This window comes from Mauremys mutica, chromosome 2 (genome assembly GCF_020497125.1).
Source record: "Mauremys mutica isolate MM-2020 ecotype Southern chromosome 2, ASM2049712v1, whole genome shotgun sequence".
Taxonomy (NCBI): domain Eukaryota; kingdom Metazoa; phylum Chordata; order Testudines; family Geoemydidae; genus Mauremys; species Mauremys mutica.
Window position 1 is genome coordinate 299,273,586 of NC_059073.1, and position 24,837 is coordinate 299,298,422.

Genomic DNA, 24,837 nt, shown 5'->3' on the forward strand with positions numbered 1-24,837 from the left:
TGGCCTGATTTTCTGATGTGCCAAGCACCCAGCAACTCCTCAAGATTTCAAATAAGAGTTGTGGGTGCTTAGCATCTTCAAACTTCTGGTCAAGATTTTCCTGTTTAATTCTGCTTATATTCTTATATGGCAGTGTTTCCCAAACTTGAGACGCCGCTTGTGTAGGGAAAGCCCCTGGCTAACCTGGCCCATTTATTTACCTGCTCCGTCCGCAGGTCTGGCCAATCGCAGCTCCCACTGATCATGGTTCGCTCCTCCAGGCCAATGGGAGCTGCTGAAAGCAACGCGGGCTGAGAGACGTACTGGCCTGGAGCAGCAAAGACACCGCTTCCAGCAGCTCCCATTGGCCTGGAGCAGCAAAGCGTGGCCAGTGGGAGCCATGATCGGCCGAACCTGTGGACGGGGCAAGTAAACCGGCTCAGCCTGCCAGGGGCTTTCCCTACACAAGCGGCATACCAAGTTTGGGAAACACTGTTATATGGCATTCATTGCTATGGTATCTGAGTTCAACCATGACCACAACTAAACCTATAGACAGGTCTACTCTTGAAAAGTCTTTGCCAGTAAAGCTGTACCAGTATACTACACCAGCAAAACGCTCCTAGTGTGGATGCAGGAGTTGTTCCTGTTCCCACTGAAATGGCAAAAATTCCATTGACTCCATTGGGATTAACACATTTTGGGACAATCATGCATTTGTGCTTCTCAATTTTCTGCCCTGCTAATCTACAGACACAGACTTCTGAGCTATGGAAGCCAAGGAGTTTATAAATTCTTAGGAAGAGTCAGTCCCTGTCCCAATGTGTTTTGTACAATGCCTAGCATAATGGGGACTGAAGTTGAGTCCTGTAATAAACTTGACAACAAAAAGTAATATAATGATAATGAGAGTGTGGGGCCCTAGAAATAAACAGACTTGCGGTGTAGGGTTTTGAGCAATATCAAAGTCCATCTGTAAAGTAAAAGGTAGTGGGGTGGGATGGGTGAGTGAAGAAAGCAATGGGAAACGTTGCCTTTTCTTTCAAAGGGAATTATATCATTTTACCCTGAACCTTGGCGGGGTGGGATGACAAAGGGAGTCATCACACAGGGCCCAGGCCTGAACGACCTAATCAGGCAAAACTACCACTGCTTTCCCTGACTTTCCAAAACCCTTGGGCACTCAGATTCCAGCATGATGAGGATGATATCAGCACCCAGATGGATGGGAAAATAATTATGGGATTTTGTTTTTGCACAGTGGAAAGGGGTGGGGAGCCACAGGGTCCTGTAAAGTCTGCATAAGTTTTCCCAGAGTAACTGAGACAATCTGAGCTTCAGGGTGTTTTTCTGAATCAACCCTCTGAACTTTTTTAGGAGACATTTAAACACATTTAAGCAGGAAAGAACCACAATGGGAGGCTTTAGTCCTTTTACCCATTTCTGGTCCACACAGCAGCACGTCTTCACCAGAAATGGTTTTCTTGCTTTGGGCGGGGGTACCTGTGGGGAAGGAGTCACTGACAGGAGATGTGGAAAGGGGGCCCCAGAGCGTTACCTTGAAACCTGATCCCCCGGGATGTGGCGGAAGGGAAACAAGGTAGCTGAAAAGTGGGCGGCCGGCAGCAGCCTGCTGTTTATAAGGGGCAGGGGGAAGCGGGCACGGAGGTTTAGGCAGAGCAGCGTCTGGGACTCACCACAGCGGGGAGGCTGCCTGGGGCAGGGAGCGGAGGCAGGTGCGGGCGCTCCGCAGTCACCGCCGGGCTGGGAGCAGCGCAGGGAGCAGCGGGCAGGTGAGGCTCAGAACCGCTGGGCCGGGGCCAGTCTCCTGCTGAGGAATCTCTCCCAGCCCCGAGCCCGGCTTCCCCTACCTGCCCCCACCGCCCCCCCCCGCCCCGGGCAGGAGGCCGCCGGGGCTCGGCCCAGGGCTGAGCGATGGGGACGCTCCAGCCCCCCTGGCGCCAGCGGCGTGTCCGAGCGACCCCCTGGCCCAGCCCCTCCCCGCTCCCCGCTCCCCTCCCGCGGGGGCTCAGCGGCGCACGCGGGCAGCGGGGCCCCTTCCCCGGCAGGAGCGGGGCCGCGTCTCTGGGGGCTGCTCGCTCCGTGGCCAATGGCAGCTCGGCGTGACCCGCGCCAGGGGAGCCCTGCCTGCCGCCGGGACTGACAGCAAAGGGCTCGTGGGCACTGCGGGGGGAGGGGGGGGCTACTGGTGCTTTTGTCCCTCTGAAGCGGGGGGTGCTAGAGGTGACAGTGTTGCTGCCCTGACGTGGGGGGATGCTACGGGTGATAGTGTTGCTGCTCTGATGCTGCGGTATCTCCCAGGGGGTAATACCTCTCTCCTGGAGGCACTGAAGCTGAGAGATCCTGAACTATAGGGTCACTAGTTCTACCTTTTGTTGCACTGAAGCTGAGGGATCTTCTATAGATCCCCTTAAAAAGCAAGATATTACTTCTGTATGCAACTGCCCTGGAGGATCCTTCTGGTTTTTTGTTTGTCTGTCTGTTAGTGGCTGCATGTAAATGTCAAGTGGTCCATTAGGGACCAGGCTGCCTATAGAAAGTCTGTAGGTGCATTGCAGTTGAGGAGATCCTATAAAGTTCTTTGTCTCTGTTCCTCTTTCTGTGCTTACTTTAGAGGTGAAGGGACCTTGCAGTTGTAGAAAACTGTCATTATGGTTCTATTTATGGCTATATTGAAGCTGAAGAAACCCTACAGGGGGCTTTGTCTCTTGCACTCCCCATCCCGCCTTTCATCTCTCTGTGGCAAGAAGTAGGTTGTCTTTGAAAGTGGCTGTGATAAATAAGCACATAAATAAGTGTAATCCTTTTTACAATGGTCATTTGCATCTGTATGGTCGTCCTGATAGTAACCTATATCCCCAGGAGTTTGTATGCATGTCCAAATTAAAAGTGAGACTAATGGCCGTAACAGAAAGTTAAAAGATAAACTGAAATAAATTAATTATAAAATCCAGACAACAACATACACTAGAAATTGATCTAAAAGGAAGCTGAAGGGTAGAATAAGGATTTTGCACACAATGTTCTTGTTTAGATGTATATGTCAGCTTTAGTTTTGTTTAATTTTTTAATATGCCTCGAGAGCTGTTGGACCGAGATTCAAATGTACTGTTTTGTAAACATACATACATGCCATATAAAGGAACAAAACCCTGGTGATAGAATGTTGGTCATCTGTTTCCAAAGAATTCCACCATTATTTAATTAATCCAATAATACTTGGAAAGGATAAAGCATTGTGAATCTTTGCACAATTACTGTGATCATGATATAAATGGAAGAAATACTTTAGTCAAACATAAGTTATTGGGCTCAATACAAAGGTAACAGGGTGAAATTCTATGGCTTATGTTATACAGGAGGTCAGACTAGATGATCTAATGGTCTCTTTTGGCATTAAAATCCATGAAAGTGGTTAGCTGAGTGTGACCAAAGAATCCCTTGGTGCCAACTGACATAGAGCACAGGGGATGCACAGGGTTTTACAGTGGTCAGATATATTCATATTAAGTTACTAAATGGTTGCCTGTAAGATTTCTATCAAGAGCCAGTAGCCTACTGGCTAATCATTTTGCAATGTATGGGTGGATAATGTTTAAGGAGTTATGTGTCTATATTGGAAATTAAGATCTCAAAGCCTTGGAGTTAAGACAGGTAACCAAGAGGTCATGTCTTACATAGGTTCCTTTTAAGCAGGAGGTTGAAGACATTTATCTCTCTGTCTGGTCATGTGTGTATTGGCCATTTTATGTCTCACATGGATGCTTGTTTGCACACTGAGCCTGACACCACTTGAAAGATTGCAAAATCTACCAGATTTACAGGAAGACATAAACAGCAGCAAGGGGTCCTGTTTATGAGTAAAGACAATGGATTGTGGGGGAATATCTGGGAATGCAGATGGACACACTGCATCCTTCATCTAGGAGACAAGCTGATAGTATGTCTTCTCTCATGGAAAAGGGTTCACAGTCTGGCAGGAAAGCACTGGGGAGCAATACTTTATTGGACATGAGAGTATTTAGTTAATTAAGTCTAGTTTCTAGAATGTGTGTTAGGATTTTATTTTATATGTAAGTATTTGTTTCCAATAGTTCTGCTGGCTACCACTTGACTATGTAGTGCCACTCCCACCCCTTAGCAAGGGGGTTCTCTCCAGGGCCGGCCCACAACATTTTGGCACCTGAGGCGGGGACCTCAAATGACATCCCCATGCCCCCTCGTTTGAGCCAAAACTTTGAAAGGTCTACGTTCTGCCTTCTTCCTAGTAAACACTGGCATTTTTATCTGTTTCAATAATCAAAGTGGTACTTTCCATGCCCTCTTGGTTGCAAAGATTTGAACTGCTTCCTAAAGGTCCACAGTCTGGGCCAGCTCATGCTCTGTTGAGATGGTTGCAAGGTCGACCAGCCTCTTCTGTGTCGTTGTGGAGCACAGATGTGTTTTTATTAACTTCAGCTTGGAGAAGCTGCGTTCTCCACTGGCAGCTGTTACAGGAAGTGTTGGAAAGATGTGCAGAGCAACAAAAGCATTTGGAAAGACGGTGGTCATCATATTTGTGCACATATATTCCAGAACAGCCTTTGGAGTTGATCCTGCTGAAATATATCTTGAAAGGGCTTTCAGTTCATCACCTAAATCACTCGCATCAATATCACGCATGTCATCATGTGTCAACACTGTCTCTAGTGCCCTGCATTGCTGGTGTAGGTCTTCTTCAGGTATAGTGAGGAGTTTTGGAATATCATACAACATCCCAAATATACTGCTGTGTTCCTTGAGCTGCATGAAACGTTCTTCGACTGACTATATTGAACAATCTGGCACCTGGTTAAATAATTCAACTTTGAATTGTTGTTTGGGGTCTCTTATGGGATTATCCCATGTCTTGTAATCAAAATGTATTCTTCCACAGTGACTCTTGTATTCTTGAATGGATGGGAAAATAGCTTCAGTGTGAAGTTCCACTGCCAACTTCTGTGCACTCTTCAGAATGTTTTGAAATCCCTCATCTGACTGGTAAGGCTGTAGGTTTGACTTTGTTTTGTCCAGTTGTTCCATTGCTCCAGATGTATCAAGGTCAACACCTTGAAGTCTCTTGCTTACAACATTTATTTCAAACAGTATGTCATGCCACAACACTAAGCCACACAGAAATGTGAAGTTATGTATGTTTCTGGTGATTCCATTTCCCTCTGCCACTGTTCTCCCACAAACAGTTCCTGTCATAGCATTATCCTTCATAATGGCAACAATGGCATCATCTATCTTCCCAATTTGGTGTTTGATGGGCCTTATCACCTCCACTCGAGTACAGCATCAAACTCAGCTCTCAGCTCCACAATTTTAAGGAAGTTTCCATTGTTTGGCACATACAGGTGATCTGAAGTGCCACGCAGTGCTAGGTTTTGGGTAGCAAGCATTCTCACAATGGCAATGAGCCTTTTCAGAACATTTTGCCTGTAAAGAGACTCTGATGCAATCTTCTCTTGATGCTGATCATCTATGAAGACCTTTAACCTTAGTCTCATCTCAAACTCTTTCCAGCTATGGAATGCTCTCTGGTGATTTGCTGCCTTTCCCGTCTCATGGCATGCCAGATTTCTAGCCATATTTTTCCAGTCCTTTGTTCCTGTACAATCAAATGTGGCTGGAACATTAGACTGAAAGAGTTTGCAACAGAAACAGTATGGAGCATTCTGGGTTTTTGAGTACATAAGCCATGGCCTCTCCACTTCGTCACCATTGGGGATTTCACGCCAGTAATGTATTGAATGGAAGCTTCTCTTTTCATTGTCTTCGGGGAACATGAAGTTTTTCACTTGCTGTGGCCCATGCAGTACAAGGAAGTCCCTTAGGTTACTGCTCAAGTGGGTCCACAGTCCTGGAACATCTAGACTTAAGGAACTAAACTCAGCAGCAGTTGTTTCTTGCACCTTCACCACACTCTTCTCCGATCTACACTTTTCTTCAGGAATATGCATGGTTACATCCATTTAAGATGGAGATATGGATACTGCAGTAACTGCCAGGTCACCTGCACTCTGAGTAACTGGAAGATCAGGCATCTCCTCACCACTCACATCCTCACTGGGGCCGGAAGGCTCACCGTGAACATTTGTGTCTGTGTATCTCAGGAGAGCTCCTTCCTGCTTAGATAGAAAAGCTTCCTTTGCTTTCTTTCTTTTTCTGAATGCTGCCCCAGGGAGGCGTTTTCTTCTTTCACTCATGACTGCTGTTCTGTGCCAGCTATAGTGGCTCTCAACACTCAATTGAAGGGGACAAATAATCAGGCTAGTAGCAGGGCCTGAGTGAGGGAAGATATCAGCATCTTAAGGCCCTAATTTTGCACCATGAAGGCACATTGCATCTGTGGAAGGATTTTCATCTACCTGGATCATCAAGACCTGCACTGCCAATTCCCAGTATAATAAAGTGTGTTTCTAACAGCATCTCCTTACAGGCCTGCAATGTCTCCACCTGAGACATGGGGGAAAGACAGAACTGGGGGTGGGGGTGGGAAGAGAGAATTTTGTTTAGGAACATTCAGAGAGTGTGTGGTCATGTGATCTGGTGTGCCTCTTGGCAGAGCCTTTAGTAATTACAAAGCATTATTTATCTCTAATCATTTAAAGTTTTCACTGATTGTCTATTTCTCTTTGGTCAAGTCCTTACATAAAGTTTATAGTTACCGTTTTTAATGTGTTTGCTTGTGGGAGTTTGAATTATTTGTGAGTTCTAGTGCTGTAGCCACAGCCTGAGTGTGGTTATCGCTTGTCTCACTGTAAGCACCACCAAGTAGCCTGATCCTTTAGCATACCAGGAGGGGGAGGCAGGCACCTACCAGCAGCACCACAAAATGAGCCCAGGCTGACCGAAACTTTGGAACTGTCCAAAAACTGTGAGGTACCCCTCTCCTGTTTGCACTGCATTCTTGTACTAAGCCAGCACTGAAAGGGAGAGTTACATCTATACTTTGTTAAATAAACTTTTGCCCGTTTTCACTGTAAAACGTATCTAAGTGTCGTGTGTTAAGCAAAGAGGTGATCTGAGCTGGAACTGGTAAGCTGGGGTGTGCTGTTCCTTTCCAAACAGCAAATCTGTAAATACTGTGAGTTTGCAGTGGAGCAGGGAGATGCTCGGAGAGCTCAGGGGTTGGAATGTGCCTATCGCTAACCTGTAAAGAGACAGCAGGGCCTGCCTAGGCCTAGAGGGGAGTGCTTGTGTTGCCTGTGGCCACTGGAGTTGAGGAGCTGACCCCCATCGGGCACAGACAAGGCTTTCTCGTGCTAAGGGCAGATGGCCACTGCCCTGGGTACCCCCAGGAAGCAGGCCACATTGTTGTCCTAATTTTTAAAAATGAACATAGTTCTTTAGAAAAGTAATTTACCCTGATGTAAAAGTAGTATGTAATGATAAATATTTTTTTCTTCCCTAGGAAAAGTTGTCAAAAGGATACCATTAATAAAGAAACATAAACATATCTTAATGTGAACGCTTTGAATGGCTATTGTCTCTGAAAGGTTGTGCTGTTTTCTTGTGTATGCAGATTCTACCCAAAGTGATTTACTTCTGCAAGTCTAAGAACCATACAACAGAATAACACAATGAAGGATGATTTCATAAATTACATAGAAAAGAAACCACCTAATCCTAGTAAGTTTTTCAGTTAGTTGTTTCTTCTTTTGAATGTTAGGCTAGTTGTTGGAAGGATGTACTCCATTGCCACGAAACTAATCCACATTTTGAATCTTGTCTGTTAGCCATGAGGGATTTCTATGGAAAAACAGATCAGCCCTCCCATCGTCCTCCACAAATCATGCTACTCTGGCTATTAAGCTTTCTTCTGTGGTGTCTTTACCCAGCGAGTATGGACCCTTCTTGGGGATCTATGCGGAGGAAACAGCATTCAGAAAATATTCGTAGCTAGCACTGAATACATGTATTCTCTTTTAACTTAATCACAGCACTGGCTAGGCGTAGCTCTGTGTGGCCTTTCTACCAACTTAAGTGACCCTGGTGTGCCTAGCGAGTCACTCTAGTTTGAAAATAACTACGGCTCCCATCCTGCGAGCATTTATGCACATGAGTAGTCCCACTGAGTTACAATGTGGCTGCTCACATGCCTAAAGTTATTTACATGCATCAGCAATGGGGCCTAAGTGTGCAAATGCTCCACTATATGAGTCAGGAACCAGTTAACTGCATTTGAATTGTTCTATAATCAAAACAAACATAATAATGTCCTGTAAGTCTCTACAAACATGTTCTAAAAACTAGTGATGGAAAACACAGTAGTTATAGTTCAGGTTGAGATAGGATAGACAGCTGGTTTGTTGTGACCATCTTTTATCCTGTAGTTCACAGTCACCTCACTATTCTGTTGTGATTCCTCTGCCTGTTTCTTTCATCCACTTGTTACTTCTCATCTTATTCCTTGATTATAAACGCTTTTGGGTGGAGATCTTTTTTTACTTGTGTTTCTACAGCCATAGCACAGTAGGGTTGAGGCCTGTAGGTACTACTGAAATACCAACAAATAATAAGATGCCTGTTCCACTCTAAGACCCCTATCCTGCAAAGACAAAGGCCTGGTCTACACCTAAAAGTTAGGTTCACCTAGCTACGTTTCTCAGAGGTGTGAAAAATTCATACCCTTGCGAGACATAGGTAAGCCGGCCTAAGCCTCAATATAGGCACCATTAGGTTGACAGAAGAACTCTTCCAGCAACGTAGCAGGTGGATTCACTAATCCCTTCCGCCAGTGTAGTAAGTGTATATGCTACAGAGAGCATAGCTGCAGCTGTGCCACTGCAGCGCTTCTAGTGTAGACACACACTTAGGCATTCCCTCAGTTTTTGCAAGATTGAGGTCCAAGTTAGTCTTTAATGACTTCCCTTAAAATTAGTTTTTTGGGCTGAAAATGATGTTTGTTCTCAGCTTGGATGTGATCTTTGGGGAGGAAAATATTGAAAGTTACTGACCTGTTTCAAGAGCATGAGAAAAATATGGTTTTCCTGCTTTAAAAAAATCAACGGTTTTGGTGCGCCGATAATTCAGAAAGGGATTTACTGTGCTTCATAGGAATCTGACTTAAAAGACCTTACTATTTGTGAAAGCAAAACCTACTTTCCCCTCCACAGAATCTGCAAGTAATGGCTATGACAATCCTGCTTTCCAACATGATGAAAAACCTGAGCAAAATGACCAGTTACAGAAGAACAAGAAAAAGTAGGGATTCCTCGATATTAATATGCTGTTAAATTTCTTGCCCTGCCTTTCAAGAAAGGGTCTGGATTAATTTTGCATTAATCTCTTTAGAAAGAAAAATGAGGAGTCAAAGGAAAAGATGGTTGGCATTTTGAAATTGGTTAGTGCATAGTTTATTGGTTTGATTTATATTTCTCATTGTTCCTTTTCTTTGCCTGTTGTATGTTATGGTAACAGACTAATGTGCAACCACAATACTGCATTTCAAAAGAGAAGAAAGAGGTCTGTGCAAAACTTAGTATTGCCGCACAGCCATTTTTGTGCATTGATCTCAGGCTCCCCTCTTTAAAAATATGGGATCTTGTGCAAAGTTCCCCTCACAGCTAACTGCCAGTGCTTGACAATGTTTCAGCACTTAGCACCATGACGGAGTGAAATCCACCCATGTTAAGGACTGAAGTGAAGCATGTGCGGTAAGTAGGGCCTTGCCCTGGCTCTCTCAATTGGAGATAATTTTACCATTAGTGCATAATGTCTCATGAATTATCCAGAGAAACAAGTGCCTTGTTTTTCTTAAATGTGATAACTGCTACATACCCGTTTCTGCTGGTAGGCAGCAGCCAAATGTTTGTTACTTACCTGTGCTTGTTTACATTTTAAATGCACTGAGTAAATATGGGATGTAGTAGAATGCACCCAGGGAGGCAGTGAGTTGCACAGGTGATATCATCACTTTGTGAAAAATGTTAGATACATTCTTTTTTCTGCGGATTAGGGGATTCATCCTGCCAACATGTCCTAAATCCCTCAATAAAAACTAGCCTAAAACTGTGTGTAAGCTTTTTCAAAGTGTATCCCAAGTGTTCTGTTTCCCTTCACAGTATCTAATTCATTGCTTCACAAAGTGTTTTGGGATACCCAAATTGCTAATGGTGCTATGTACAAAGAAATCCTATTCTATGTGTCTTAGTAAGATATTGTCACAATTATGTGAATTTGTCAACCTTCAATTAATTCCTTTTTCTTTATATTCATGTAGTTTGCGTATGCCGATTGGCTGGATATCATTTTGATGATAATAGGTTTGATTGCAGCTGTTGCAAATGGAACAGGGCTGCCACTTATTATCGTTGTCTTTGGAGAGATGACAAACAGCTTTGTGACGATTGGCCAAGCAGTAAATATGTCTTCAGGTAAATAAAATTTGTTCAACTTCTGAAAATATTTGGTAGGGTCTCTTATTTACTGGATTGGCAGAGGTTCAGGATGGAGTGCGGGTGTGGTGTTAAAAGCCATGAAGAGCAGAGTGAATTCTGAGGAGTCCTTCCTTTTTACCCTGCTGTATAGTACAGTAGCAAAACAGACACTTGATAAATTACAGAGCAGTACATTTGGTAACTGTAAAATGATCTACTACTTTCTAGCTTATAGTTACTCCATGGAATTCACTGCCCAACGAGGTCACCAAATCAAGTTCTGTGATTGGATTTTTAAAACAACAAAATAGGACCATTAATTCTATTTTTCCTCTATATGAGCTAAGCTTATGATAAAGGCAATCATAACTTACCCTAAAATATATGTGCTGACACCTGGAAGGGGTCTTCTATTTCTCCCAGGTTTGAACAATTCTGCACATTCGGTTAGATGCATTATTAGTGAAATTTACCCTTTTTGCAGACAGCCAGCAAAAGGCTGAGCCACCACTTGGACCCCACATGGGCCCAGTTTTGAGGGTTGGGTGGAACCTAAGTGGTGAATAAAAATCGGACTTATGGTGTCTGCGTGGATTAATTTTGCCTTGTGTGAGGTAGAAGGGGGTGTTATCAACTTCTGAAAACTCAGATATTGGCCACTGTTGGAATCAGAAGGTCAGATGAGATGAAGCTATGATCTGACCAGTGCCCTTTGACGTAGTGAGCTAAATCCATCACTCTGCAGTAACCCTCTGAGCTGACTCAGAAGTTTGCCCTGTTTGATCCTCCACTGGAAGGATGATGGCCACCATGAAAGTTATAAATCTACAGCCCTGTTGCAGGGAGTGTAGCATCATGCAAAACACCCATAAGATTATGGCCTAAAACCTCCATGATTTGTTTTATGCCTGTTCTAATAAAACTGAATATTTTTCTTTGTTACAGTTAATCTTTCAGCTGTGATGAATAGTAGCTCTACTTGTCCAGCAATTCCAGGTTTGGATATAGAAGCTGAAATGACCAGGTAAGAACCTCTGCAATTATTTTCATAAGAATAGCACAGTGTAGTTTGTATATTTTTTTGTCCATTAGACTGTAAGCCAAATTTGGCCCTCAATTACATCCCATTGGCTTCAGCAGGGTTGAACGTGACCTGATGTGTCTAACTTATCTTGCAAGATGCAATTGACCTTATGGACTTTTACTATTTTACTACAGGTTTGCCTACTACTATGCGGGTATTGGCTTTGCTGTAGTGATACTGAGCACCATCCAAGTCTGGACATTTTTGACCTCAGCTGCAAGACAGACTGCAAGAATCCGACAAAAGTTTTTTTTCGCCATACTTCACCAGGAGATGGCTTGGTTTGATACCAGCGAGATTGGAACGTTGAACACCCGGCTGACGGAGTGAGACAGCTCTATTTATCTTTGCACCAGAAACATGAGCCAAAAAGAAGTCTGATGTTTACCTTTATTGAAATAGCTACAGGGAATTTCCTGGAATTTCCACGAAAACTTTTTAACTAAGACCCAAACTATTTCTGCTATCTGAGGGAGGAATTTGTTATAATTTTTCACTTCATTTTCGGAGTTTCAGTAATATTTCCACTGCGAGGGCTTATCCTTTGAAATGCAATATCTTACTCCTCTGACATTGGCTTTGTAGTGTCTATGAGCTATTTTTCAAACTACTGTAGATAAACAGCTCCAGCGAGTTTACAAACACTGAAAACCCTGACATTGTATGAAATGAAACTGCACTCATAGTTATGGGCACTGTGTTATCATTCTGAATCTGATCCAAAACCAATTAAAATCATTAGGAATCTTTGGATCAGGTCCCTTGTGCAGGGATTCAGAGGAAGGTCTGATCAGGGTATGCAGAGTTTCTCCGGATTTAGTTTTTGCAGGGAGGGATATGCCCAGTTTTTGGAAGATGTGAATCCTGGAGGGAATGAGAGAGGCTTGAATTTCACCAATCCTAGCTCCCACATATGTAAATAGCAAGAAAAAATTAGTGTGACACACAATGATTTTCCAAATAATAATTTACTAACACTGTGCTTGTCACTCTATATAATGCAAAATGGAGATATTCCTTGTCTCAAAGATGTTAAAATCTAATAACAAAATTGAAGAAGATCGGCTACATAGGGGAACTTGGAGGAAAAAGTAATGTAAGGGTTTTGGGGGTGAATTTTTGTTTTTGTATGAATTATTCCTTTTGGCTATTGCATGAATGAATTGGGTCACGTGTGAATGAGCAGGGGTAGCAATGGCAGAAGTCTATCTAGAGGTTACATCACAGACAATGATTTGTGATCTGCTAGTTCCTTGCCCCACAAAGAGCCATTGCTGCTGTTCAGTATCCATGTCCAAAATTCCTACTACCCAATGATTTGAACAGTTAAACTTCTGACAAGCTTCTCTCCAGCAAAAGAGAAAAATGTGTGAGGAGGTATTCATCAAAGTTAACAAATCTCTTTTTAATTAACAGTGACATTAACACCATCCACGAAGGCATCGGAGACAAGATCTGTATATTTGTACAATTCTTTACCACGTTTCTGACAGGGATTGTTATAGGATTCGTCTACGGGTGGAAACTGACCTTAGTGATTTTGTCAGTTAGCCCTCTCCTTGCTGCAGCAGCAGCAGTTGGATCAATCGTAAGTGCTGGGGGAAAACAAATAAGAATTCTACCTCTAAAAACAGATTGAGAGGGAGTGAATCCCAAAGCAACATGACCCTAAAGTTTGGAGAGCATGGAGAGCAGCCCTTCTCCTACTCCACTGGCTCCTGCCCCAAAATTTGCAGGGCTCTGTCTATACTGATCATCGGCAGGCAGCCATTGGCATGCCATGGAGGACTCGACTGCTTCCAGTCACCACCATTCACCACATGGGAAGAGGATGATCAGCGTTCATCAACTGTGACCACATTAGTAGATATTGCTTGTAATGCACAGAAAAATTTACAAAGTGTTTCTATTTATAGGTTGTATTTTGTTTTCTCTCCCCTTTTCCCCCACCCAACCACTGAAAATGGTGGAGGAGAATCATAGACTTTAAGGTCAGAAGGAACCAATATGATTATCTAGTCTGACCTCCTGCACAATGCAGGCTACAGAATCTCACCCACCCACTCCTGTATCAAACCTATGTCTGAGCCATTGAAGTCCTCAAATCATGTGACCTATCATTTAAGTTAGCTAAGTTATTTACATCGCCTCCATTGCTATAGTTTCTGAGTGCCTCGCAAGCTTCATTGTGTTTAGCCTCACAACACCATGCAAGATAGAGGATTCCCATTTTATACAAGGAGAAGTAAAACACGGAGAGAAGTTACTTACCTGAAGTTGCCCAGGAAAACTGTATTGGAGTGGGGACTTGAACCCAGGTCTCCTAAATTCTAGGCTCTTTCCCTAATTGCTTGATCATCCTTTGTATCAGTACATAATTTACACCACTTAAATAAATTTCCATAAAATACTTTCCCCTTCCCCTACCCTCTGAATTTTCCAGTTCCTGGCATCATTCACTACAAAAGAGCTGTGTGCTTATGCTAGAGCAGGAGCTGTGGCAGAAGAAATTTTGACTTCTATCAGAACAGTTGTTGCTTTCAATGGACAGATGAAGGCATTAGCAAAGTGAGTTTTTTTAACTAATTATTGATTGTACATAATATTTGGGAAAGTGATGTGGTTATTTTTAAAAAATCCAAGATGATCTGTCAGTTTATCCCCCAGACAGCTGAGAAGTTCAGATGAAGATAAATATGATCATATGGAAGGAGATGTTTTCTGTCACTCATGAACATTTGCAATCACTCAGTTGACCTACATTATGGACAGGGGCGGCTCTAGGTTTTTGGCCGCCCCAAGCAGTCATGCCCGGGAGGCGCCCCCGAGCCGCGGGAGCAGCGGACCTCCCGCGGGCATGACTGCAGAGGGTCCACTGGTCGCGCGGCTCGGCTGGACCTCGGCGGTTCGCTGGTCCGGCGGGTCCGGTTGAGCTGCCGCAGGCATGCCTGCGGGAGGTCCAGCCGAGCCGCGGGACCAGCGAACCGTCCGCAGTCATGCCTGCGGGAGGTCCACTGGAGCCGCCGGCCGAGCGTCCCCTCCGCAGTCATGCCTGCGGCAGGTCCGCTGCTCCCGGGGCTCCGGTGGACCTCCCGCAGGCATGACTGCGGCAGGTCCGCCGGCCCAGCCTGCCGCCCCCCCGGGAAAGGGCCGCCCCAGGCAGGTGCTTGCCCCGCTGGGCTCTGGAGCCGGCCCTGATTATGGAGGGGCATTGTAAGGCCCAATTTCCCTCTGACACTAACCTGAAGTTGAATTTGGAAGCTGAAGCTATAGAAAATGCAATCTTCTCTAAGGCTCCAGTCCAACAAAGCATTTCTGCAAATACTTTAAGCACATGCGCACTCCCACTGAAATCATTGATTGAAGTGTTTACAGTTAAGCTCATGTTTTACTGGATCATGACATTAGGTAAGATTGCCTATCACTTTCCTATGTCATCGATTTGAAGGGGGCTACCCACATGCTTAAAGTTAAATGCGTGCTTAGTGCTTTGCAAATAATCCTCTTCTTGCTCTAATCCAGGGGTAGGCAACCTATGGCACACGTGCCAAAGGTGGCACACAAGCTGATTTTCAGTGGTACTCACACTGCCTGGGTCCTGGCCACCGGTCTGGGGGGCCCTTCATTTTAATTTAATTTTAAATGAAGCTTCTTAAACATTTTAAAAACCTTATTTACTTTATATACAACAATAGTTTAGTTATATATTATAGACTTATAGAAAGAGACCTTCTAAAAATGTTAAAATGTATTACCGGCATGGAAAACTTTAAATTAGAGTGAATAAATGAAGACTCAGCACACCACTTCTGAAAGGTTGCCGACCCCTGCTCTAATCTGAACAGCACCAATGATATCTGAGCAGTTTATGTGGAAGAAATTAATTGCACATCATTTTAGGATCCCTTCACTACTGCGTAAACACTGCCATTCATTTTGGGCCTTCCCACTTTTGGTCAGGGCATTTTTGTACATAATGTATGTGTCGAGAGGTTCCTACACAGCTTCTGAGCATGTCATTGAACAATAAAATGATATGCATGTCCTCCTGAAACATTCTGAGAACATTGCTGGGCTGAGCGGTGCTTTCTGTAATGCCCTTGAGACGCTAAAGGGGATTAGATAGCTAATGAGTGAACAGAAGCTGTTATTGATTGATGGAAAACCATAAGTTTGTAAAGGAATCACAAGCAAAAAGAAAATTATTTTTTTCATTAACTAACTGTTAATCTTTGTCCTTGTCTCACAGGGGTTAACTAGCATAATATGGTGCTTAATTTATATTTGATTGCTTGCTATGGGCATATGTCTTGGTAATTTAGCTTATGAGAATAGTTCCTGGCTTCCAACAGCATTCAGCAGGAGAGAACTACTGTCAGGTTGTGGAGTCAAAGGAGATTCTGGCTTCTATTTACTTGTTTGGTTTTATCTAAAGTACTTTTTCTTCAAAAATTGAGTGAGCACTAACTCTTCCCTTTGCGAGCTGATACTCATAGAATCCTAGAAATGTAGGGCTGGAAGAGACCTTGAGAGATCATCAATTCAAGCCCCCTGCACTGAGGCAGGGTCAAGTATACCTAGGCCATCTCTGATAGGTGTTTGTCTAACCAGTTCTGAAAAACCTCCAATCATGGGGATTCCACAACCTTCCTCGGTAACACATTCCAGTACTTAACTATCCTAATAGTTAGACAGATTTTCCTAATATCTAACCTAAATCTCCCTTGCTGCAGATTACCCTGATTATTTCTTGCCCTGTCTTCTGTGGATATGGAGAACAACCGATCACCATCCTCTCTGTAACACTCCTTAGCATATTTGAAGACTGTTAGCCAGGTCCCGCTTAGTCTTCAATTTTCAAGACCAACATGCCCAGTTCTTTTAACCTTTCTTCAGGTTTTCTAAACTTTTGATCATTTTTGTTACTCTCTTCTAGACTTTCTCTAGTTTGTCCACACCTTTCCTAAACCGATACACTACTCTGGCAGAGGCCTCACCAGAGACAAGTAGAGTGGAACAATTGCCTCCCATGTCTTAAATATGATACTCCTGAGTGCACCCCAGAATATTATCTTTTTTCACAACTATATCCCCTTGTTGGTTCATATTCAATTTGTGATATACTTGAATTCCCAGATCCTTTTCAGCAGTATTGCTGCCTAGCGAGTTATTCCCCATTTTGTATTTGTGCATTTGATTTTCCCTTCCTAAGTGTAGAACTTTGCACTTGTCTTTATTGAATTTCATGTTGTTGATTTCAGGCCAATTTTTCCAATATTACATAAGAATGCCCATATTGGGTCAGACCAATGGTCTATCTAGTCCAGAATCCTGTCTTCTGGCAGTGTCCAGAACTGTACGGGGAGGCTTTGGCAAACCAGTAAAGTGCCTAAACCCACTATGGCTTATTGTTAAAAAGCGACCTAGTCAGCAAGCTGTAAATTGGCCATTCAGCAAACTCAGCTTGACCAAGGCAGGAGGGGAGAGGGTTTTGGGGTGCCATGGAAGGGGCAGCTTGACCCCACGTACTTCCTGATGAGAATTGTATTGAAGTTGCTGATACATGTTAGAAGAGCAGGATGTACCCTCAGGAATGTCTATTGGGGTCTCAAGGCTGCAGGCTCTGGAAAGACCCACACCTGGTTAATCAATAATCAGAAGGAACCTCTTGCTTGAAACTGCTTACTTAACAAGGTTTCTTTAAGGGACATGTCATTCTATTACTAATGTATAAATAAGGGGACTCGTTTGGGGACTCTTCGGGACTGGTCTCTCCCTCTGGATGCATCTTCTGTTCCCCAGCAGCAGACGGGCTGCCACTATCACTCGAAAGACACACTCAGCTTTGGTAATTATCAAGGGTCGGGGGTGTTTTACTAACTTGTTGTGGACGTGTGTAAGTGCTTGAGACTAGTAAAGTTTAGCTTTAAGTGAAAGCACTCTTGTGTTGTCCTGTTTGTGCCAGCCATCTATTGGTCAGACGGCCGTGTCTCCCCTGATTTATTTCCTGACACCTTCTCGCACAGAGTAAAGTTACCAAGAGCTTTGGGTTGAAGGAACCCCAGGTAACAGTGCCAGATACTTCAGAGTAAATGAACAGAACAGGGCAATTTTTGAGTGATCGAACCCATCATCCAGTCCCAGATTCTGGCACTCAGATGTTTAGGGACATCCACAGCATAGGGTTCCACCCCTGACCATCTTGGCTAATAGCCATTGATGGACCTAGCCTCCATGAGCTCATCTTATTCTTTTTTTAACTCGGTTATACTTTTGGCTTGGCAATGAGTTGTTGACTGCATTATGTGAAGAAGTACTTCATTTTGTAAGTTTTAAACCTACTACCTATTAATTTCATTGGGTGATCCCTAGTTCTTATGTTACATGAAGGGGTAAATAAGAGTTTCCTATTAACTTTCTTTTCATTCATTTTCTAGACCTCTAACATATCCTCTCTTAGTCATCTCTTTTCTAAGATGAACAGTCCAGTCTTTTTAATCTCTCCTCAGATGGAAGTTGTTCCAAACCACTAATAATTTTTGTTGCCCTTCTCTTTACCTTTTCTAATTCTAATATATCTTATTTGAGATGGGGCAACCAGAACTGCACACATTATCTGAGGTGTGGGCATACCATGGATTTACACAGTGGCATTATGATATTTTCTGTCTTATTAGCTATCCCTTTCCTAATGGTTCCTAACATTCTGTTAGCTTTTTTGACAGCTGCTGCACATTGAGCAAATGTTTTTGGAGAAATGTCCATGATGTCTATAAGATCTCTTTCTTAAGTGGTAGCAGTTAAATTAGACCCTGTCATTTTTCATTTATAGTTGGGATTGTTTTCCAATGTGCATTACTTTGCATTTATCAACATTGAATTTCATCTGCCATTTTGTTGCCCAGTCACCCAGTTTTGTGAGATGCCTTTGTAGCTCTTTGCAGTCAGATCTGGACTTAACTATGTTGAATAATTTTGTATCATCTGCAATTTTTGCCATCTCATTGTTCACCCTCTTTTTCATATAATTTATGAATATGTGAACAGCACAGGTCTCTGTACACAGAGGGACCCTGCAATTTATCTCTCCCTGCTGTGAAAACTGACCACTTATTCCTACCCTTTGTTTTCTATCACTCTTAGCCCATGTCTTTGCTTAAGAGCCTTTGGTGTGGGACCTTGTCAAAGGCTTTCTGAAAGTCCAAGTACGCTATAGCAACTGGATCACCCTTGTCCACACGCTTGCTGAAACTCTCAAAGAATTTTAATAGATTGGTGAGGCACAATTTCCATTTACAAAAGCTGTGTTGACTGTTCCCCAAAATATCATGTTTATCTGTGTGCCTGATAATTCACTCAGAGCAGCCACATTCAGTGAAGTAACACCAGAAGGGAGACCTACTGTTGACAATTATTGAGCCAGATCCTCTGTTGATGTAAAATCAATGAAGCTGTGTTGATTCACACCATCTAAGAATCTAGATAATTGATTTTTATGGCAGAAAACCCTGGAAGCATGAGAGGAAGCTAGGAACCAAATGTCATCTGGGTACATACCAAATAAAACATTTATCATCTGTTTTCAGATATGATGTTAACCTAGAGAATGCTAGGAAAGTTGGAGTAAAAAAATCCATTACCACCTATACATCTTTGGGTTTCACAGAGTTTATTTTATTTGGAGCCTATGCTCTTGCATTTTGGTATGGAACCAAACTCACAGTGGAGGAGAAAGAGAATTATGACATCGGACGTGTGCTAATTGTAAGTACACCACAGTATAGTCGATTAGCTGAGGCAAACATTTTTTAAATGGTCTATAAATTAGAGAAAATGCTTTGTTGTTTAAGTACTGCACCAAAGGATCCATAATTTCTACTCAGGCACAAAGTACCCATCAGACTAAATGTTAAAATATGTTTAATATAAATCAACAGAGATGTTGAATCTACATACTTAAGACCTCAAAGTTCCTAAACAAATATCTCATTTGGTCACTGTCATGCTGTCTGGAGTGGTTCACGACCATGAGTGCCTACCTCAGGGCAGGCTGTCAGAAAACAGGGCAGACACCCTAAACTGGTGGTGTGTTCTATAATTAGATTTCACCAAGCCAGTAACAAATATGAATTCTTGGATCACTATACCAGTCTTACCATGGTGTCACAGACAGACTCTCAAATCTATCTTGCCACCCAGACAAACTTGACTTCATGATAAAAGGTCATTTACACCAAAAATCACACCACATTCAGGTTGTTTCCAGTTCCAGAGACTAATCACTTATGCCAGATCAATTGGTATCCTAGATTTTATACCAAAGACAACGCTGGTAGACAATTCTATAGTAAATTAACTAAAGGCTTATTAGCTAAGAAAAGGTAATAAGAGTTATTGAGAGATTAAAGTAGATAAAATATATGTACAGATGAGTAAGTCTATAATTCCAAATGGTAGCAGAGATGTAGTGATGTGCCAGTTTCCCAAAAGTTTCTCAGGGCTACCCAGAATAACTCAGGGAATCTGCATCTCCATGTTCATTTATTCTGCCCTGTAAGAATCCAAACAGTGCAGAGATGAAGGATTTTTCCCTGAATCCATACTCATAGTTTTCTTCCCACAGAAAACAAGCTGACAGGGTCAATACCCATGTGGGCTTTTCCTTTGATGGCAGAGAGTGAGGAATACATCTGGAGTCTTGACCTTCGATCATCACACACAATGACAACTTGCTTTGAAATTAACACTTTTCTGTTAAGTTCTTCATTTGCATTCCACAAGGCTTCTTTCTCATTTGATGGGTTATTTACTGACAGAGGTAAACACTATGTGAATGTTTGCTACAACATTATAACAGGATCCAGATAAGTGAAAACAATGCATTAGTTAAAACAATGCATTAATGTCCCATTAGTTTTCATGAAGTTTAAACACCAAATACATTCTTATACATTCAACAATCACTTTGCTCTATAATAATACATAAATGAATTGGCCTGGCTTCCAGCTATGCATCTGTAAGCATTCAGGGAGGTCTGGAGTTTTGGCATGAGCTGGCACCTGGGCTGCCAGTGTCACAGCCATGTGACCATCTTTCTTTTTTTTTTTAAATCCCTGCAAGGGATTATTGTACTTTACCAAAACTTTTAGATTATTTTTCCTTTGGAAAGGAATAAGGCCCTGATCCTGCAAAGACTTAGGTACATGCTTCATTTTATGCACTGTGAGTAGCCCCATTTGACTTCTGATGAGAACTTGACGTCAGTGGAACTAGTCACAAGGCATAATGTTACGTGTGCACTTTGAAGGATTGGGGCCTCAGAAAACTGTGGATTAACTCTCTTTGAGGACACTGAGGTTTTTAATATTGCAAAGAGATGGAGAGATGTCTAATTTCACTATTTATTCTCTTAATGGGAGTTAATGAACACAGGAGTAACAAAAAAAAGCTAATCCAACTGTTAAAGGGCATGTGGTGCACACAATAGCTACATTCACCACGTCCTGTGTCAAATCCAGGGAATGTATAAAAACTGGGGGAGCTGGAAAAATGCAGCCTGAAATTTTTGTTTTGATTTTCTTTTTATATATATATATATTTTTGGAAAAGCTCTTACAGAACCACCAGGATTATCATGACACTAAAGAAACTGCAGGTCTGGATCCACTGTACGCTAGCTCCTGTTTTTGTTCCCTGTAGGTATTCTTCTCTGTGCTCCTTGGCGCATTCTCTCTCGGACAGGGCTCCCCACACTTGGAGAGTGTTGCCAATGCTCGAGGTGCTGCCTATGAGGTGTACAAGGTTATCAGTAAGGTACTTAATGTCGCTTTTCTAGCAGTCTGAAATTTCTGATTTATTTCTCGAAAAATCCAAAAAGAGGATGAACTCCATAGACTCAGACCACTGAAAACAAAAGTAAGACGACATTTCTCTTCATATTAAGGAGACACGAGCCTTAACCAAAGCCCTAAATGAGCTTATTGCAAACTTGGGGGAAATTGAGATCTATAGCTCAACTTTACAGATTGGGGCCCTCGTTCCTGTTAGGTTTGTCACTCCCTCATTCATTTATTTTTTAGAGTAAGTAGTGAAGAGCTAAGTGAAATGACATTGCTCTTTAAAACACAAGTATATGGAGTGGACATTATTTCAGTTCAACTGCTTTTGATTTGGAGATTAACAGTGCTGTTGAAAGCTCTGGTAATACTGTTGCTGGGGAAGAGGGATGCCACACTTTCAGTAACTAACTCTTAGAATTTTGTACAGCAGTTTGTTATATATCTGCAGTCCCAGGTTCATATGAGGTTAGAACAAAGGTCTGAGTTTTGTCCTCTGTTATGGCCATAAATGCCGATCGGTTTCAGTGAGGTTGTGTGGATATAACAAAGGGCGGAATTTTGCCCAGAGAAACTAAATTAAGGGTGATCAAACTCTGTGTAACCACCTCTGGAGTTGGTTGTTCCTGACCTATTACACTAAGCAAGTCTTTAGGGGACTCGCCCCGAACTACAGCAATGATGGCTACAGAGGCTCAGAACTCTGCTTCCCAGATTGCCTAGAGTCTTGGATGGAGATAGAACAAGCTGGAAGCTACTACCAGAATCAATTAGAAACCAGAACTCAGAGAAAAGGGTTTGGTTTTATTTTTGATTTTGCTGGGAGCGGAGAGATCCTAGGAGATCCCCTTTAAACTTCCCATTCCTACTCAAAGAGATTTGAACTCTGCTGGTGGTTACTGGGTCATTGAAAAGTGTCAGTCCAACAGAGATCAGCAACATGGGAAGTGGAGGAGCAATTCCAGGTCAGGCTATTTAGCGCCAGGCTAATTTTCCATTGGACTTCAGACCAGGGAGCCTCAGGATGATGGTATCTTTTTAGGGGTGAAGACTTTGTAATAAATCCCCAGTTTGTTTATTTTGCTTGTGCATTTTAAGCCAACCAACAATTACAGGCTGCATCACTCCTCCAAGAACTGATTCTCAACCCACATTCTGCCTAGGCAGATGCTGGGAGGGAGCTAAGGGATTTGGGCCCATTGTAAATGTTGGGAGATGGATTATTTAGGGTATAGTTGATGTTTTATTATTCTAGTTACTCCTGTTCTTTCCTTGTCTCCTATCCCAAAATGCTTTGCAGGGTATACACAAGGATTGCATTTCACTGATAGGCAGACTCCTCTGGGCTGAAATACAGCAACAGTTGATCAGTTAAACTGCTATGTAGTGCTGCAATGTTTCTTTTACTGTCCTAAACAACTTATCCATCTAAAGCCACAATTGTAAAATCACATAAATGTGTAATACCTTTTCAAAATCTCTCTCCAGCACCGTCTTATAGATAGCAGTGCCAAGGAAGGATACAGACCAGATAAGTTCAAAGGAGAGATTGAATTCAAAAACATCCATTTCAGTTACCCATCTAGACCTGATGTTAAAGTAAGTGATCTTTTTAAATTCATCTTTGCAGTGAAAAGCTGCTGCCATTATCTGTGTGACCAAAAAGAAAACTGATATTTTATCAATTTAATGTGTTTATTTTAATTCAGTTTTTTTTAAAGTGCCCATCCTGTACTCTGGGTATTTATGTACCACAGTGTGGTCTAGTTGAAAGAACATTGGGTGATGACTCAAGAAACCAGGATTCTATTCCCAGCTCTGCACTGGCCTGCAAAGGAACAGTTGGCAAGTCACTTCACCTCTCTCTTCCTCAGTTTCCCCATCTGTAAAATGGGGATAGTAATACTGACCTCCTCTTTAAAGTGCTTTGAGATATATGGATGAAATGTACTATGTAAGAGCTAAATGTTATTATATTAGTTACAAAAATACACAACAATGCAGGATGAATGTCCTTCCAAAACTAAAGCTTTGTCTTCATCACCATCAACCACCTTTTCTTCATTTTCACCTGCTGGAAAAAGTAAGGGAGAACAAATGGGGCTTACAGCATAACGTGAAGGTGAGTAAATTTGGCCTCTGGTGAATTGAATCAGAAGCAAATTCTTCATTCAAGCTCGCTCACCAAGAATGCCTCACTTCCAGCCCTCATGTGGTTAAACCCAGAAAGCTGTTTGTGTCTGTGCTTCAGAAGATCTCAGCTGCTGTGATATCCCATGTGGGGAGAGGTAATCTTGGAGATAGCCAGGACTCAACCTATTTTAAGACCTATTGGTTAAAGCCATTATTCTAAATCACTCCTGAAAATGAAATGGAAGCCAGTGCAGGTCACAGAGCATGGAGGCAAGATTCTCCCTACAGAAAATGCCCTCTAAGAAACAGACTGCCATATTCTCCACCGGCTGAAGTTTGTGAGGGGAGTCATCTTGTTGTACAGTCCCATGTAAGGTACTTTGCAGTAATCCAATATTTCTCTCTGGATTGACATCTGTACCAGAATTGAAAGTTCAGAACCTTCTGGCCAAGTGCAAAAGACAAACAAAATGCTATTAGCCGCTACTGCTTCCTGCGTGCAAAAGCAGCTGTGGATCCAACAGGTTACGAACTCACTGGAGTGTGCTGCTGTTAGCTCTGCCATTTCTTCTGATGGGTTCCTCCAAACTACAAGCATAAACTCAGTCATCTCTGAGGTGAATCACAGCTCACTTGCCTGCATCAAACCCACCTTGTAACTTGCTGGCTAAGCCAGTCAACTTCTCCAAGCTGGGTCTGATGAAAAAGAGACCTAGAGCTATGTTATCTGAATACTGAAGTCAGTGTAGTCTGTAGTGTCTCACTGTCTTCCCCTAATGGTCTTGCATACAAACTGAGCAGGAGGGTGACAATACAGAATCCCACATAACTCCATTCAAGAGAAATCCTGGGCCGGATGAGCCACACTTTGGGCCTGTGGCTGGAATGGGATGGAGCCATTCAAGAATGATTACATCCATCCCTTCCAGAGTTCACCCTGTGTCAGCAGTGGCTCATTATCAATGGTATCAGAGGTAGCTGGCAAAGTTAAAGAATCATCCTGGATACCTGGTTCTCATCAATCACCAGCCAGAGATGATCAATAGACCAGATCAAGGCAATGTCCATTTAGTACCTAAATTTGGAATGAACCGGGTCACAGAGAGCTGAAGACTCTAGTTATTGTCAGCGTTAGCTTGACATGCCCTTTCCTGCCTTACCTAAAAAGGGAGATTAGAGCTGGGATGGTCGTGATGAGAAATGATGTGTAAGGGGTGGAGAATGACGCTCTTGCTTGGTCAAGCAAACACCAAAGCTTATCTGCTATTAGCTTACTGGAAAACTGGTGCTCTTCTGGTATAGTATAAGGAGACAAGAACAATATTACTATTGGTTTGATCTTCTATTGAAAAAAAATGTCGTCATAAATCAGCCTAA

The 24,837-nt window shown here is 42.7% G+C and overlaps 1 protein-coding gene across 1 annotated transcript in view; it reads left to right on the forward strand.

Moving 5' to 3' along the window:
- The first annotated feature begins 1,676 nt into the window (after positions 1-1,676).
- Positions 1,677-24,837, forward strand: part of LOC123363339 (ATP-dependent translocase ABCB1-like) — a 55,445-nt gene continuing 32,284 nt past the window's right edge. Inside the window, exons 1-12 of the mRNA XM_045004192.1 lie at positions 1,677-1,772; positions 7,550-7,656; positions 9,144-9,231; positions 9,322-9,370; positions 10,250-10,403; positions 11,352-11,430; positions 11,625-11,816; positions 12,907-13,078; positions 13,934-14,058; positions 19,077-19,254; positions 21,191-21,304; positions 22,816-22,926. Coding sequence (XP_044860127.1) covers positions 7,608-7,656; positions 9,144-9,231; positions 9,322-9,370; positions 10,250-10,403; positions 11,352-11,430; positions 11,625-11,816; positions 12,907-13,078; positions 13,934-14,058; positions 19,077-19,254; positions 21,191-21,304; positions 22,816-22,926 — 1,311 coding nt within the window. The 5' untranslated portion in view covers positions 1,677-1,772; positions 7,550-7,607. The remainder of the gene's footprint in view (positions 1,773-7,549; positions 7,657-9,143; positions 9,232-9,321; positions 9,371-10,249; positions 10,404-11,351; positions 11,431-11,624; positions 11,817-12,906; positions 13,079-13,933; positions 14,059-19,076; positions 19,255-21,190; positions 21,305-22,815; positions 22,927-24,837) is intronic.